Below are 16,714 nucleotides of genomic sequence, written 5' to 3' on the forward strand. Positions count from 1 at the left end.
CACTGCCTGCTGTCTCGCCCTATGTTACCTGAGGCAGTTTGTTTATATGTACTTGCTCTCGGGAGTTGGGTAAGAAGCACGATTTGTTTCGGGTGAGGTTGAAGTATCCGTGACTGTACAATCCACGACAATAAAAATAGATCCCTACAAGGCTTATGGGTGTTGCCAAACTCGACGACAATAGCTGGATAGCAAATAAAGCCTTTTCAGTTGAAATGAAATTATATAATAATTAATTAGAGACAGGATATTCCTCGTTCAACCATTCATATCGTTCTTATTCTGCGGGAATGTTAACTGTTTATCAAATCCAATTGGGGATGTATTTATTTTGATGCAAAGAAGATTAGCACACGTCTTCTCATTTTTGAAGAAAACATAAAATTGGAATTATCGTGAGTAACGAAAAACAAGTTATGGTTATTTTGTTCGTCACATTACTGTTATGGAAGTATCATATGATGTATTACTAATAGTTATGCTTAGTGGTAGAATTGCGTATTATACAGGTGTGTGTGTGTATATATATATATAGCGTGTGTTAAATTCGAATTATCATTATTTAAATTCCTTAAAACCTGGTTTGATTATTTTTCTGAAGGAACAAGGATTAATTTTGTACTCGCTGAGCGCCATCTTTCGTAAACTGTGGAGTCTCAAGTTCGTGCTGTGTCTCTTCTCAAGTAGACACAATTTAGAAAAGTTAATCTCCAGTGCTGTTGTCCCGAAATTTTCACAGAGCATGCTCTAAGTTTCGTCTCTAGGGACAATGTTTTCATAAAAATGGATTATGTTTCCATTAAATATGTGGCTGAAATCATTTCATTTCTACAACACACGTCACTGATGGCAGAAGAGTAATGATATGCCCAAACTTAGCATAAAAGAGATTCAGTGAAGGCATTCTTAAATTAAAATATTATGAAGCAAGTATTGTGATGATTGCATTTATACATAAAAGCTTCGAAAGTAGAAGGTATGCGCATTGAAGAATAAGGTGTAAGGTATTGAATAAGGTAAACCGCACGACCAGTGGCGGCGATTAGGGAGCGAGGGGAGCAGTTGCCCTCCCACGTTTTGCCACTTTTGACCACGCACTATGCTAAACCTTATCTACAATGGGAAAAATACTGTCTTTGCCCCCGGTTTTGGAATCCAATCGCCGCCACTGCTCTCGACTACAGCCCTTCTAATGTCTGAATGAAACCTACGTAACTGTACATTCGGTGTCGCCACATCCTTAAGCCTGAGCACTCCTCAGTGCTTCCGCCACGATGTTGATTATCCCAACGCCGACAGGGATTAGGGTGCTTAACGGGATGCGTTCATCTGGAATGAAATGGATTAAGAGACTGCCATTAGTACAGGGAACGATTTAAACTTTTTGACAGGGTTGTTAAATGTCCAGGAACCCATAAATTCTGAGTTCTATTGGATTCCGCAACCTTCTATCTCGCACAATTTAAATTCGGTCAAAGTTGTGTATTGTTTCATTTCAGTATGGAAGTTGGACCGTATTTAAACATCCGGAAAAAAGGTTCCTGACCGTATTTGAATTCAGTCGGTAAATAGGTTTCTGGGCCGAATTGAAATAATTTATACATAATAAAATTCTTTACGGTCCAGAACCCATTTACGCTTGCTGATTTTCTCTCCTGGACCGGAATTGAATTTATTTAAAATTCCTGGACCTTTAACAACCCTGCTTTCTTGGGCAGGGTAAACAAGATGTCAACAAGAAATGAATATTTACAAAACCTCGTATTTTGAGAAGACATGATATCCAATTATCATTAAGTTATTACAGCTTACCTGTCAAGTAGACTGAAAAATACCAGCATAAAATGTAAATTAAATAAAGAAACCCCTTTCAGTCAGTTGTGCACTATTCTAGATTTATATACTCTACTCAGTGTGGTATGACTTGTACGTATGGGTGTCTAAGCAAATGTGAAATGAATATAAGCTTATGTACTTTGTGTATAATATGTTAATGTAATGTTTTCTATATGGTCGAGTGGAAGAAAGGTTTCTGTACAGGCCGTAACTCCGCTATTTCAATTAAGGCAAAAATAAATAAATAACCAAAGACGAGAATATCATCGTAAAACTCGCAAACTATACGTTGTCCTGCCTATCTGTGGAGCAAAGCCGCGCATAGTGGCATAGAAAGGGGGAATTCGAGTGGGCAGAGCGAAGCAGAATACGTTGCCAGGTTTCGAGCTCTTACTTAGTATTTAGTTTTGGCGGTTGCTGCAGCTGAGTATGCCTCGCACCAGACCCGAAATGAATTGAGGCTGGTGTGACCTGTCAGTGACAAGATTAATGATTATGAAAAATCGTGCTCTACCTGTTGGGGACTCCAAGGCATGAAGCATGGCCATCAGTTGCTTCCCATCTGTAAATAAATATTATTGAATTAATATTGTTTTTCATCAAATACTACTCTATATAACAGTAACAAAAATATAGTTTTTTCACAGTGGCCAATAGATGGGAGAACTAGTCATCTCTCTCTTTGTACGAGGTCCCTCGTATATATGTATTAGAAACTGAAGAATGTAATTAAATTAGTGATAAAATATTTTTCATATATAATTAATTATACTTTTGGGTAACATTATAGTATAGGGGAGACGGATTTCTAAAAATTTATAGGAGAAAGTACTTACGGAAATCATTTTCTGTAGCGTTGTGGAAGTTCGTGAATGTAGTTTTGATCCATTTTAATGCGAATACATGTTGTTTTCTGCGAAAATCTCTGTCCGACACGGTGTTTCTGCTGCCGCCATTTGCTTTCTGCACGAGAGCACAATATTCCGTGTGTTAAGATGACGTAACCACATAGTCAGTGTTTCAAACTCGCCGTGTTTTCACTAGAACATGACGTGTCGAGTATTTTTTTTTAACTATGCTTATCTAACCTAACCTAAACTTACGGAAAATGTTTTCTGGGGCTAATATGAATGGTTTTTGGGGCTAAAGTCAATGGTTTGTGGGGCTAACGTCAATGGTTTGCGAGGTATTAGCATAATTTCAAATCCGGGCACGAAAGTAGGTATTTTCCGGTGAACGAGGTTGCAACACTGCATAAATAAACACTCGCACAACGCGCCCTATACCAGTACGCTATCGCCCGCCATAATGTGTTACAGAAATGCATTATTTCACCTTAGGAAATGTTCCGCATTCCAAAATAGTACGTTAGCAATGTAAAAAAGTGCAGAATATATGATTTATAGGTGTCTCCCCCATACTATAATAGTACCATACTTTTGAGTAACAATTAATTCATTCGATATTGAAGAAGATTTTGTAATGAGTATGGATGTAATTTGTCATGTAATGTTATATATCAGATAGTTCAGTAAAAGTTTTCTTCGTTATAAGTTTGCTGTCCACAAAAAATCATATTCGGGATAAAAAGCATTTACTTATCTACTTGTTCTTGTTTGCTTGGGACAGTGACTGCTTGATCAACGAAGATGTCAGTCCCCTGACCCCCCCCCCTCCCTTCGTGCCGACACTGGCTGAACAACGATGATAATTTCTTCAAAATTATGTAGAAACAATCCTTTCATTTGAGAACCGCCCGTAAAACAAAGATGTCATCATCACTCATTCTCATCGCCACGATTAGCCAATAGTGTCAGAAAAGCGACGTAAATAACGAGAACACAAATGAACTTCTTTTAAACGTAAAGTTAGAAGTTACCTTTTGAGCTAAGTAGCTTCTTGAAAATACTTGTAAAATCACCAGTTGGGTCTAGCACTGAAATGAAAAAAAAGAGAACATATTTTCATTATTAAAATGCTTCATTTTATTGTTACCAATTACAGATTTAATAAATTTTCATAAACTATTAAGGGGGAACTAAAGGAAATTTTGCAGTAACTTTGCGATAATAGATGGCAGCACCATTTGTCATGGCAACCGAATGCCATGTTGCCAGATCTATGCGCGAATCAAGGGTAGGTACTATTTGTGTAGAAAGTTTATGCTTGGTGGCGTTGCAAGCAAAACTTCAAATGTTAAACATTTTTAGGTCATGTGTGCGACTGAACACACCAGTACCACCTCAAGTTTTTTTTTGCATTTATGCCTCGTCCACATGCCTTTCCACATTTTGTAAGAGATTTAATATCTCAAAACTATTACATTTTTATTAAAAATAGCAGTCGTTTCGAAATGTGTAATTAATTCCATTCTAGGCATACACTAGTTGGCACTGCACACTAAAAAAATCTACCTTTGATGAGAAGCAAACTCGGGACCATTTAGCATGTTGGCAACTTATCATACCGACTTGAATATAAAGTCATATTTTCACAGCATTTTATTCCCCACTTTGACTTCTGTAGAACAAAATATTATTAAAGGGTGGAGGGGGTTGATGACGTTCTTTCATTTTTTATGGAACGTTTGTGCGTAGTTAGGGACGATAAATGTAGTCATGCAAGGTCGATATTTTCTTCTCTCACTAGGCATTACACAACGCGTAAAATTACACAATTTTCAAGGTGTAAAACAACATAAATAATTTATCATTTTAATAGAAAGAATAAAATGACAAACTGCAAGAGACTTCACTTTATGAAACGAGAGCTTGCCACGAGGTTGCTAACAATTCCAACATTAACGTTTGCGTCTGTGTATAGATTTATAGGCAAGATTTAATAGCATAGCTATAGCCTAATATAAGAAAATAATCTAGTGATATAAATTCCATGCAAAACACTAAATTAGCGTTAATTTTATTTACGACTCATTTCATAGCTTCAACTTTATTAAAGTGATTTGGTATTCAGTAGTTTCAAAATTATTTGGAATTTGAATAAAAATAAAATAATATGTCATGAAATTTGCAATTAATATTTCACAGACTTACAATAGTTTGCATTTTATCGTTTTAAAAAAAGTGTTGTAGTGGAGATTCGAACCGGGGTGGGCAAGTATCATAGTCACTTGACCACACCATTCAGCCGAGAGATCGGGAGAAGCGTGGCGGGCGGCGCTGACGGAGATGCCGCCATTTGCGGCCTGTAATGCCCGCTTATTTTTATGGACATATGTGGACATTTATATAAATATTGCAAAACGAGCACTAACCTGTGTTATAACACGCAAAAGTTCTTCTGTAATTCATCACACAAATAAATACTCTTTAGAAACGATGTTAAGAGCCACAGATAATAAAACATTTTAATCATAGTTTTGCCAGTAACGTCCTGCTTAAGTTTATATCCTTGAAAGAGTTTTGTGTCGATGGAGATCGTTTGGAGGTTTCGAATGTGCAACACTGTATCAAGTTTACGCTGCAGACGAAACCGTTAAAAGTGAATGGTTTTCGTGAGCTTCCTTGCAATCCGAAATCTCCGAGCTCGAGTTTTTTGTTCCTTGGCGACTAGATGAAGACAGAGCTGTGAATATAGTGGCGAGCAATGTAAACCAAGAGCGTGTTAATTTCGTACTGTGCGCAAGAGTGTTATTCTTGGTTACTTGCCGTTACTTGTTTGTGTTATTGCAGTGTGTATGTGTGTTGTGTCAGTGAGACGATTGGAATGCCAGCCGCAAGGTTCAAGTTAGAACAAATAACTTTTATGTATGACACTTACGTGAAAATAGACTCGTGTCGAGACGTGTGTAGGCAATTTGTACAGAAATTCCCAGGCGTTTCACCTCCGCATAGAGATACGGTTAGACATCTTGTCCTTAAATTACGAGAAACTGGATCGTTAAATTTTAAAACACCTAAGCAAGAACGACGGATTCTAACCGAAGCAAAACTCGATGAAATTGGTGCAGCGTTAGAACGTTCTCCAAACAAACCTCTACGCCGTGTTTCGCAGGAGATGAGCGTGTCAAAATCATCAGCACATACAGCCACTAAGCTACTAAAATTAAAACTGTACTCTTATAACACAGGTTAGTGCTTGTTTTGCAATATTTATATAAATGTCTGTACATGTCCATAAAAATAAGCGGGCACTACAGGTCGCAAATGTCGGCATCTCCGTCATCGCCGCCCGCCACGCTTCTCCTGATCTATCGGCTGAAGATCGAAATGAACGCACGGTATTTCCAGAGGGGGAAAATTGTACTGTTTGTCTAAAGACAGCATGAGATAATGGTGTGTGTGTGTGTGTGTGTGTGTGTGTATGTACCTTTGTCGCCTCTTGAGGAGAGGGGTTGAAGGGGGAAGGATTATCTCGACAATTTTAAATGGTAAATGGGGTCACTCCACACTTCGAATTATGTCACTTAACCTAAAAAAAGAAAAGAAAACTTTGAACAAAACCTATTTTTAATAATTGCTAAAAAAATTGCCGATTTAAATTTGTATCTTGACAGAAAGAAAAGGCCAAGTGCACTTCATGATCAGAACAGCTAACCGGGACTGGGTCTACAGTTTCTAAAGTGAGATTTTGACACCCATCTCCAGAAATCTTGTCTAGGACTTAACGTTTGGGAAACTGAATTGAACTTGGGCATAACTTTTGGCGAGGGCAGAATCAAAAAGTTTTATACCCCATAAAAATAGCCCCAAAGACTACTTTGCTAAATTACTGTTACATTTGCGAAATCATAATTATTACTCATTAACTTGCTTCTCAGGTCACAGGAGCTTAACACAAGTTCCATTACCTTCCTAATTCTGATTTTTTTTAGGTAGGCAAGTGCCTCCGCCAAGTTACGCTAATTAGTCCGGGACTCCTTGATTACCACTACTATATATGTAACATCATTGTATACGTAATTTCAGGATCAATTGTTACGGAAATTGATCAAGAGAATGAATTCAATATCGATTCTTCTGTATCTTTAGTCATTATTTAATATTAAATAAATGTATTTAGCTTGCTGCAAAATTTACGAAACTAGCAACTTAACGCATGGTGAAACTGAAAAATATTTGCAACAAAGGAGACCACCTTCCAACTCGCCATGTGTTTAATTCAAGGATGTTGAAGGATTATGTACGTATAATTTCATCACTAGATACATCAAGCCATGGCGCTGTAATTCTCCATTCATTAATTTTTCCACGGGCAACCAACAATGAAAAGGAACTCACCACCTTACTACTACTGCCCTCTTCTGTATATGCACTTGCAAATTTTCATAACCGATCCTTTGATCAACAGTCTTCACCGCCACCAACTTTATCAGATTTTATTTATTTTGAAGGCAGATTCCCGATATTGCAGACGTAGCGGCTCGTGCCTATAATAACAGGTGAAGAAGTACATTTATAGGCAATGAAAAACAGATAGTAAGTGTCAGTGCGCCCTCCACAATTTAAAACGTCTTTTATGTCTTCATCCGTCCATCTGGAAAATGGTGTCTGCAACAAATTACACACTAAGTCATTTACTGGGTTCATTGTACAAACCACAGCTCAACACATGAACACAACACACGATAGGAAACGCGAAACACACACGCGGAACAAGATCTCGCGAGAACGCAACGATTTTTCCACAACCACTGGATGCAATGTTTTCTGTCGACGAGAGAACTGCTGCACCTAGATGGCGACACCCGTTCAATTCCAACGCTAGGTGACGTCACCGTTTCCATGACAACCGGCTAAAGTCTTCCGCAACCTGGCGGCGTCTGCTCTTGGTTTGTTTATGCTACGACGAACTCTTCACGTGCGTAGCGCCGAGCGGCGTATTATTTGAGTATTATCGTGTGAGTTCTGCTGGGAAATAGTTTAATTTAACAAGCAAATGAAAAATGTCAATATTAATTTGAAAATTAGGTGAAAACATCTGCACTTGTTGCACTCGGCCAGCCGCCACTGTAAATGCAGAGTCTGGAACTCGTAATGATCACTTGTTTCACTAACATTCTAGCTTCATAAAGAAATCTAGCTCTTTGATCAACACCAAACTGTTCTTTAAAAAATGACATCGTAAAGGGCTATCACGCTCTCGTCAAAAATTCCAAGTACACTATCTTCATGTATTGTTGTTCCACTCATACAAATGCAGACATTCTGTGGTGACAAGTTCGAGTCACGTGATAACTCATTTGAAACTTTCACATTCATTGCGGTTGCATCTTCCTGACAGTTCCAGGAATAGAGCAGCGCTTGAGGCCATATTTGTGTTCGCCAAGTGGAGCTTCCAGTCATCTGACAGAAAAGTGTTGCAACTGAATGGCGAAGTGGGAAAAAGTAACTAAATTACCAATAATTTCTTGTTTTCCCCCAAATATAATTTCCTCCAGGGATAAAATTTATCAAGCAGAAAGAGGGACTCAACTATTCAGAGGGGGGAATTCCCCCATCCCCCCTACAAATACCACCCTGGGCTTAGTCTTAAAAGAAAAAGAAAATGCACCGGTATTGACAAAACTACCATTTCAGCGCCATCTGCACGCAGGAGTTTGAACATGACGGAGACCTTATATTTTCTGTTATTTACTTAAATTCCTTTAATCCTAACAAAATTATAAGGATTCCAGGTTCTAGTGAATAAACCAACCTTTTATATCGGAAACTTTCTTCCTTACTGAATCTATATTAGTTGTATCGTTATCCAAATGAATTTGGACCTACGCCAGAGTGTATAGAAGAGGAAGTGTGCGCACTTCGGTTTCTTCCCGTAAGCCAAGTGAATAGAGCGGTGCCCCACCGAAATACTGGCAGCACCTTCGCTTGCGACGAGCGTCTTCTGCTTGCAGTGCGGCCGCGCATTATGTAGAGCGTTGTGTTTTGTTGTGCTAGAATAACATTGTGTACTTTTATTAATTACAACGTTGTTATGTTATTCAGTTTAATGTCGTTAGATTTGTGATTGATCCGTTGTGACTAGTTTGTGTTGTGTTCAACGCATTATTATTGTGTTTGAGACAGCAGCGAGCGAAAACTACAAGATACCTACGTGTTTCGTACCCGGCTGTAGATCTGGATATGGCTCCTGCACAGGCAATATATAAAGGATCAGAAGCACATACAACTTTAATAAAATGGAATGCCGTCCTTAGAGATAATCGAAATTCCTTCGCTTCAGTCCTTAAGAGTGTCTTTAGAAAGTACTTTAGAAGTATCCGAATATTTGTGGAAGAACAATTACAAGTACGTTTTGACAGGAAAATTTAATCAAGATCCCCTAGAACGCCATTTTGGTATATTGCGGTCGTTCACTTGTGATGATCATCCCTCCACTGTGGATTTTCTGCACTTACATATGTGCACTTATATGTGCAATCAATTTACGTACCAGCAAAACTTGCTTTATTTTCGGGTGGAAACTGTGAATACAGGACTGAATCTCCTCTGACGTCTTTTGTTAATGAAATGCGAACTCTGGCAAGAGCAACCGAAAATAAAAATCTTTCGGTGAAGAAGCAACCTGAAAATAAAATAAGGGAAAAAATGTCCATTGTTGAAGATGAAATTCAAATACCGGACTGGGAAAACAACATACCGTACTTAAATGAACAAAGTGTTAGCAAAGAATACTTGGTGTATCATTTGGCAGGATACACAGTGCGGTATATTTCAAAAGTGACACATTGTAAACTGTGTACAACTTTTCTGCACGGGGAACCAACTAACGTACCTGCCTCACTTACGCTAATCCAAGACCATAGGCGCCGACTCCATGGGGCTGAATTGTGCCACATGAACTTAACTTTAAATTCACATTTGAAATGTTCTAGACCATCAACTTTTGGGGGCTGAGACCGCTAAACCATCAACTTTGGGGGGGGGGGGCTATGACCAGAGACAGAAAAACACATGACTTATTATTATATACTAAGTATGTAATTATGAGTATTGTTAAAATTGATATTTTTGAGGAATTCATGGGCTTTTATGAGATTCCGAACACTGAGGCCAAAACTTAAAAAATGTAGAGTGATTCATTCATTAATTTATTTCAGTGAACAAAGCCCCCCCCCCCCTCCCAATAATTTTGACAAGTCGGCGCCGCTGTCCAAGACTATGGTTCGGGTGACGGCTGTAAATACCTTACCTATGCATCGAAAAGTGTTTATGATGTGCTGTTAGGAGTGGAAGATGTTGTTGCAGAGAAATTATCATGTGCTAATAGTTTATGGGGTGATATATTTTTTGAGTGTTCGGACAATTTAAATATAATTGCTGTAAAAACTTCGCAATTAGGATGCTGTGAAGATCATGTGCTGCGTACGCTAGTTAAACTCGTATTTCACTATCTGAAATGTCGATTTTTCTTCCGCACCAAGGAGATAAGAAAGGAATTAAGTGCCTCAAAGACAGCAAAATCATCTCCGAAATTCTTCAAACTATCCAGCTGCTGAGCTCTTCTCCAAACGTAAGTAACATGCATTTTTGTTTCTTATGTAGTTAGCTATGTAAGCAACGCGAGCATCTTCCGCGCAGTCTCAAACGTCACCACTGCCATCTAGGCGGTGGACCACGGCAACTCAGGGAGTGCACACACTATTCCTTCTATACGCTCTGCCTATGCTTTAGTGTGGCTTTAGAACCCCCTTAACATTCCAATTAGAACACGTTTTATTTTTTCAGTTCGTGGTAATGGCTTATGCAAACTTAAACGTTTGGTTTATCTGATAATCCGAAAATCAAATAAGTATTAATTAATGATTTGGCAAATTAATTCAATACTTTTATTATACTCGGTGGAACTTTCCGCGTGTAAAGTTCCGAATTAAAGAAGAAATTTATTTTACTTTTAATTATAAATTAATTAATATTTATTCTTATATAATTAAATTTAATAGAATACCCTTAAATTTACTTACCCTTTCGAACTTCCCTGAACGTTTGTGTAGCGTCATTGACCACTGAAATGTAGCAACATTTTTATTAGATTTGAAAAGTATTTTAATTTTATCTGATTCCTCCAGTACTGCAGGACACATTTTAAACTCGATAGAAACAATGCTAGAGCAGTGAGTTGACTATGAACTAAAACAATAGCTAAAAGAAGATGACGCAAAGCTACAGATTAGAAATACATTAATTATGCACTATTCTCTACAAATCTATGTGGTTTGCTTTGGTAATCTATGTATCGATGATAACACTTTTCTCTATTAAGGTTTTTCGTCCATTTACTCTGATTGAAAGTTCCTGAAGTGGGATGTTACAGCCGACCTCCGTGGTTAGTCCCAGGGGTCCCGGATTCAAATCCCGGTCTTGGCGTGGGTGTTATTTGTGAATGTCCTTTCAACAATTTTATCATCTCATCACTCATCCTCATCTTCGCGATTACCCAAACGTGACAGAAAAGGGAAGTAAAATAAAAAATCAATCTTCCATTTGTAATCTAATGTAGTATTTGCACTTCTAGTAACTGTGAGGAATGAATGTGTAACGCATCCACAAGTTCTTTCTTTGGTAGGTAGGTCTGTACTCTATGACGAAATTGGGGAAAAGGTGAGAAGTTAAGTGTACACAGTGGTGTGTGGTGACTTTTATCCTTGGAGAAGGAGCTCCTGAAAAATGAATTAAGTTTAAAATCCTTAACGTCTATCTACCTTCAAAACTACCTATTATTAGCGCATATTTGAAGGTGAAAGGTAATTGTTCTCTCCCTTTGCAAACTCATTTGTCACTTCTTGATAAAATATAATTTGCTTTCAAGATTGCAAAAGTCGATCACCCTCATGCATAATACGTTATTCTTTTGGCAAAAATCATATGAAGGGGCAGGGGGGAAAACGATGAATGTTCATTCGAGACGATTCGCCAGGAAATGAAAAACAAGTATTTCTATTCATAAATACGCCATTATATGCCAAAATAATTATTTTTAAGTATCTTTTTACTCCCACAGATGTAGTTAACCATAGGAAAATGTTGCTGGAGAATCAGAGGAAACCAAAAAAGAGTAATATGCCGAGAAATGTGGTTTTAATTCTACATTGCAGGTGTGCACTAATGAACAAAGACAAAATGAGAGTAACACTACAACATTAAAAAGAGTGATGTTTGTTATTTATCAAACTATCATCAAAATGAAAAAAGTTGGATCAGTCTTGGGGGAAACTCACATATTCCTGATCATCAACTAAGTAGTCAACATAGAGATCCTCATCATTTTCTACCGTAGCGTTGGTGGTTAGCATGGTCTCCTAAAACTGCTGAGCCTCTGGGTTGGTGAGAAATCGCTTCAAATCCTGGAGATCCTTGTACTTGGGCAAAGGAATGGGCAGCGGTCCATCGTACAGGTTTATCAAAATGGTTCTAGGTGAAGTAGAGGTCCCTTTGTTCTTTCCTCGCTTCGGTGGTCGCCACATGACATCAGCACGTAAGTAAGTGCCAAGATAGGTATTGCGGTTGAAAATTTTGGTAGGGTTTTCAGCTCGTATCTCCAAACAACAAACTGGCCTGGTAGGAAATGGACATTTTGGCAGGTAAATTGACTTCAAGAACTCAGTCCACGTCTTGAAGTGCTCCTTCTTGCAGTTTACCACAGCAAATGGCGTTGGTTTGTGTCTGCTGCTCCTTATTGCATCTCTATATTCGTCCGGCAACTCAACATAGGACTGTTGATTTATGTAGCTCACGTTTTTATCGCACTCTAAGTAGGAGTGGCCCTGATTGAAAAAAAAAACATGTTGATGGCATCGAAACGACGTATTTCTGTCACGAGATGGTGGAGTTATCGAATGACAGTATAGTTCTTTTTCTGGCCGGCACAAGAATCACAAAAGATGACCAAGCGACGAACTTTTTCCGGCAAAAAGTTGTGCACAAAACTGTCGACCATAGAGCACACATCATCTGGCCCTTTATGAGCAACGGTCTCGTCGTACATGAAGAAAACTGAATCACCAGAAGAAAGGATGTGAATATTGAAGCTGTAGAAGCTCAACTGGCGTTTATACGAGTAATCATTGGTGCTAATGTTGGGGGCCGGTAAATTTTTCTGAAAATCCATGGTAACTGCAGCTATGGTGTCATCCTTTCTACTCTTGGTTTTGTATAACTTCTTGAGGGAATAAACTTCTGAGCTTTCAGTAAATGAAGTTTGTGTTCTGTTTCCAGTCTTGAGGGTTCTGTTTCTCTTTTTGATTTTTCAGAGTCATTGATGCCAGCTTCAACCACAGCTTTTTGCGACTTGTACGAGTCACTTCCTCTGTTGAGATGGGAAAGTGACGTCAATGAGATCAGATTATGACATTTCTAAACATATATACATGTTCCAAGCACAACTGTACCAATCTAATTAAAGTTGTCTTCACATAATTTGAAATTACAAACATTTAAAAATCTTAATATCTCAACAAATATTAAGCAAACATTCAGGTTCGTCACAAATAGTACACAATAGAACTGATCACAACATTGCACGATTAAAGACACGCACAACGAACGACTGGAATAACCTTCCCGTAGCGCTAACCCGTTTCAGTGAGGCACACATTATTTAACAGAAAACACTCATCGTTCTTCCCCCGACGCTCGGACTTTCATCGTTTTTTCCCCTTCCCCGAATGTTTGAATGCGTTTTTCAGGCACTTCTCACCGTTTTCCCAACCAAGGCCGTTCACATTCTTATAGTACACTGGCGAACTTTAAAAAAAGATCTCCCTCCTCTTAGTTAGATTGCAAGGTAGTTGGAAACACTTCATTACTCCTGTATTGGATAAGAAAGTGGGGGAAGGCAGTTGCAGACAAGGCCATCACTACCTTATGCGCACGTAAACTTGTTTCCGGAAAGCTTTCTGTTGGAGTCTTATCAGGCATTATCTGGGCAGTTTGTGGAAGAATTTTGTATTTCTACCTCCCTCTCTTTCTCTCTCTCTCTCCCTCTCTCCCTCTCTCTGTGTGTGTGTGTGTGGGTGTGTGTGTGTGTGTGTGTGTGTGTGTGTGTGTGTGTGTGTGCGTGCGCACACGCACACGCCGACTGCTGTTTCTTTTTAAGTTTGACGTATTATTATTGCATCGTCTAATTGCTGTTAGCTATGAAGGCACATTTAGTAGTAGGGCCCCGCATACTCTCGACCTCGGCCATTTTGGAGGTGATATGATCAGCACCATGCTCCAGCCGCCTTTATTCGCCAGGGTTGTAGTAGAAATTTTTCACATTCTGCGTATGTGACGGTATTCTTTGGATATTGTCTTGGAAGTATCTGTTAACATCCTAACCAGCAGTTTTTGTTAAGGATAAACAAGTTGAAGGCCGCGAGTGGTTCCTGAGAAGTAATGAACATATCACAGAATGCGCAAAAGCTTAGCTCGCGTTTCTCGAAGAAGAAGAGAAAAGATATACAAATTTATGTATTGATTGATTTGGTGTTTTAAGTCCACTTTATGAACAGTAAGGCTAATCGGGATTGGACCTACAGTTTTAGTGGGATCCGAACCACTATGTTCCTCCACCGGGAATCGAACCCGAGACGTCTTGATTACAAGGCGACAACTCTACCACTGCGGGAAGGCCTACAAATATATTCTACGAATGCTTACGTCATTGTGACCAAGGACTGTATTTTGTAGACTAACGAGGATCTGGCGTCTAGACAAAAGGCCAGTTTAATGGTCTGTGGGGTTTGGGCTGTGTCCTATCCATACGTTTGAGATTGCTCTTTCACAAAGTTCATCTTAACACGCCTTTCATCCTCATCTATGTGATTACTCAAAAGTGAAAGAAAGCGAAGTAAAATAAATAAATAAATTGGTCATTGTGTCCCTGCCTTTTTGCAAATTTTCTTCCTGATCTAAAATTATGTGATGCATCACTATAGTCATGTGAATTATTTTCCGTTATATTATTTTATTATAGTGTGCTTAATCATTCCTTAAAGCATAGACTCTAGACTCTAACGCTGTTGTCCTTAGTGTAAACGATCTTAACTGTGTGGAAGTTTTGATGTAGGCAAAATAATGGTTAAGAGTAAATCCCAATTGATTGTTCGCAATTTAAAATATAACTCCGACGTGACGTATAATAACTGTTCTTAGTTCGCTGTCAAGGAACGATTTTTCCTAATTAAAGAGGATTCCAGCCTCTGTGGCAGAGTGGTTAGCGCAGCTTGCTTAAACACCGGCCTTGGCATTGTGTTCATTCGGTGTTCATTGTGAGTGTCCCTTCATCAATTTCATAATTTCATCGCGCATCCTCATCGTCGCGTTTATCGAAAAGTGGCAGAAAAACGAAGTAAAATAAACCAAATGAAACATAAACAAGAAGCTGAAGTGATAAATATTCCATTACCAAATATAAAATATATAAAATACAGTAATTACTTTGTTGATATTGCAGTCATTTTGGCAGAGTGTAGCTGTCTTAGGGTAGTATGTTTGAATTAGCTGACCTCCAAATAGACGAAGAGCGAACGATTAATGGAAATGGGGATGCACGTTTCTATTACTTTAGTAAGCGTTCGGTCGTAAATCCTGTGGACACAGTGTGATTTTCGTGCAAGGAAGGGTCCCTGGGACATCAACTAGGTCGACGTTTACTTATAACCTAACAGGGTATGGATTTCTCTCAACAAATGTAACAAATGTTTAAGGTCATGGGAATGATTTTCCTGTTGAGGCAGGCGGCGATACCCGTGCTCTGTGTGAGTATGTGCATGTCTTGTAATAATTAATTCATTGCAGTTCTATTAAAATTAAAACTACGTATTTATGAAATACGTAATATTCGCATAATACCCATACTCACTTTCCAGGGGATGGGTCTAATCCTTTCTCACTCATTGGCAGAACCGTAGTGAATATGGGATAAAAGCTTGTAAGGATCGCAAGGATTATATATCGTGGTGTTTGATAATCGACTGGCAATAGGAAAACAACCCCTCTTTAGAAATATAAGATTAGATTTTCTAAACAAAGCATAACGTAATAATCATAACATTTCCTGTGTGTAATGGAGAAAGAGATAAATTTGAACAGGTGTTCTCGGATTATCAGCCATGTTAATTCGATACGACGCTACGTAACATAGAATTAACCGTGATGATAAACGAGAGGCCTCCCCGATGGCGCAGTGCTAACGTCGTCGCCTTGTAATCAAGTGATCCCGGGTTCGATACCAGGTGGAGGCACATAGTGGTTCGGATCCTACTTTAAACTGTAGGTGCAGTTCCAATTAGCCTTACTGTGCATAAAGTGGACTTAAAAACACCAACTCCAACAAACAAAACGGGAATATCTGTTCGAAATACGTCGCCAGCAAAGCTAAAATTCCTAAACAGATTCATTGTTAAAATGTGCAAAAGGAAAATTTCTTGCTCAAAACAAAACCAAAACAAAAGACAAGAAAACGTAAAAACTTAGTTTTCTTGTGTGTATAAAGGGGAAGTAGATCGTAATTAATATATGCAAAATCAAATGTTGTTTTCAAAGAACGTTTTCTCTCTTAGCTAACGGTAGTTAAATTAAAAAGATTCCAAATAGAACGTTCATCTCCAAAAACAAGTGTTAATACAAATTTTACAGTTTTCCCTGTCTCTTTAAGGAGCAAAATGATTCACAAAACATACAAAATCAAACATTGTTTTCGAACTTTACAAAACTTTACAAAACTTGACAAACAAAACTTTACAAAAAAATTAAGCTTTCCTGTGCTTTTGCCACGGAAAGTAGTTCACAATGGAAATTTACAAAATAAATATTTTCTTTCCTCCGAGAAGCATTAAAAATTCTTCACGTTCCAAGCGATATAAAATGCCAGGATAAGAACCCTCGCATACCGATTTATGCTTAATAATGAGTCCACCAACCATTATTCTCGA

General features: G+C 38.4%; 1 protein-coding gene across 2 annotated transcripts in view; it reads right to left on the bottom strand.

Moving 5' to 3' along the window:
* The window catches only part of LOC146005326 (uncharacterized), a 38,585-nt gene that overhangs the window by 4,182 nt on the left and 17,689 nt on the right, over positions 1–16,714 (bottom strand). The window contains exons 5-8 of one of the 2 annotated variants that reach the window (XM_083144490.1): positions 10,763–10,804; positions 3,716–3,772; positions 2,351–2,398; positions 1,217–1,329 (exon numbers count right to left, since the gene is read on the bottom strand). In XM_083144490.1, coding sequence (XP_083000616.1) covers positions 1,241–1,329; positions 2,351–2,398; positions 3,716–3,772; positions 10,763–10,804 — 236 coding nt within the window. In that variant the 3' untranslated portion in view covers positions 1,217–1,240. Of the gene's footprint in view, positions 1–1,211; positions 1,330–2,350; positions 2,399–3,715; positions 3,773–10,762; positions 10,805–16,714 lie in introns of both variants that reach the window. The other variant, XM_083144489.1, reaches the window with a different exon arrangement.

Source organism: Lepisma saccharinum, chromosome 23, assembly GCF_977018435.1.
Source record: "Lepisma saccharinum chromosome 23, izLepSacc3.1, whole genome shotgun sequence".
NCBI lineage: Eukaryota > Metazoa > Arthropoda > Insecta > Zygentoma > Lepismatidae > Lepisma > Lepisma saccharinum.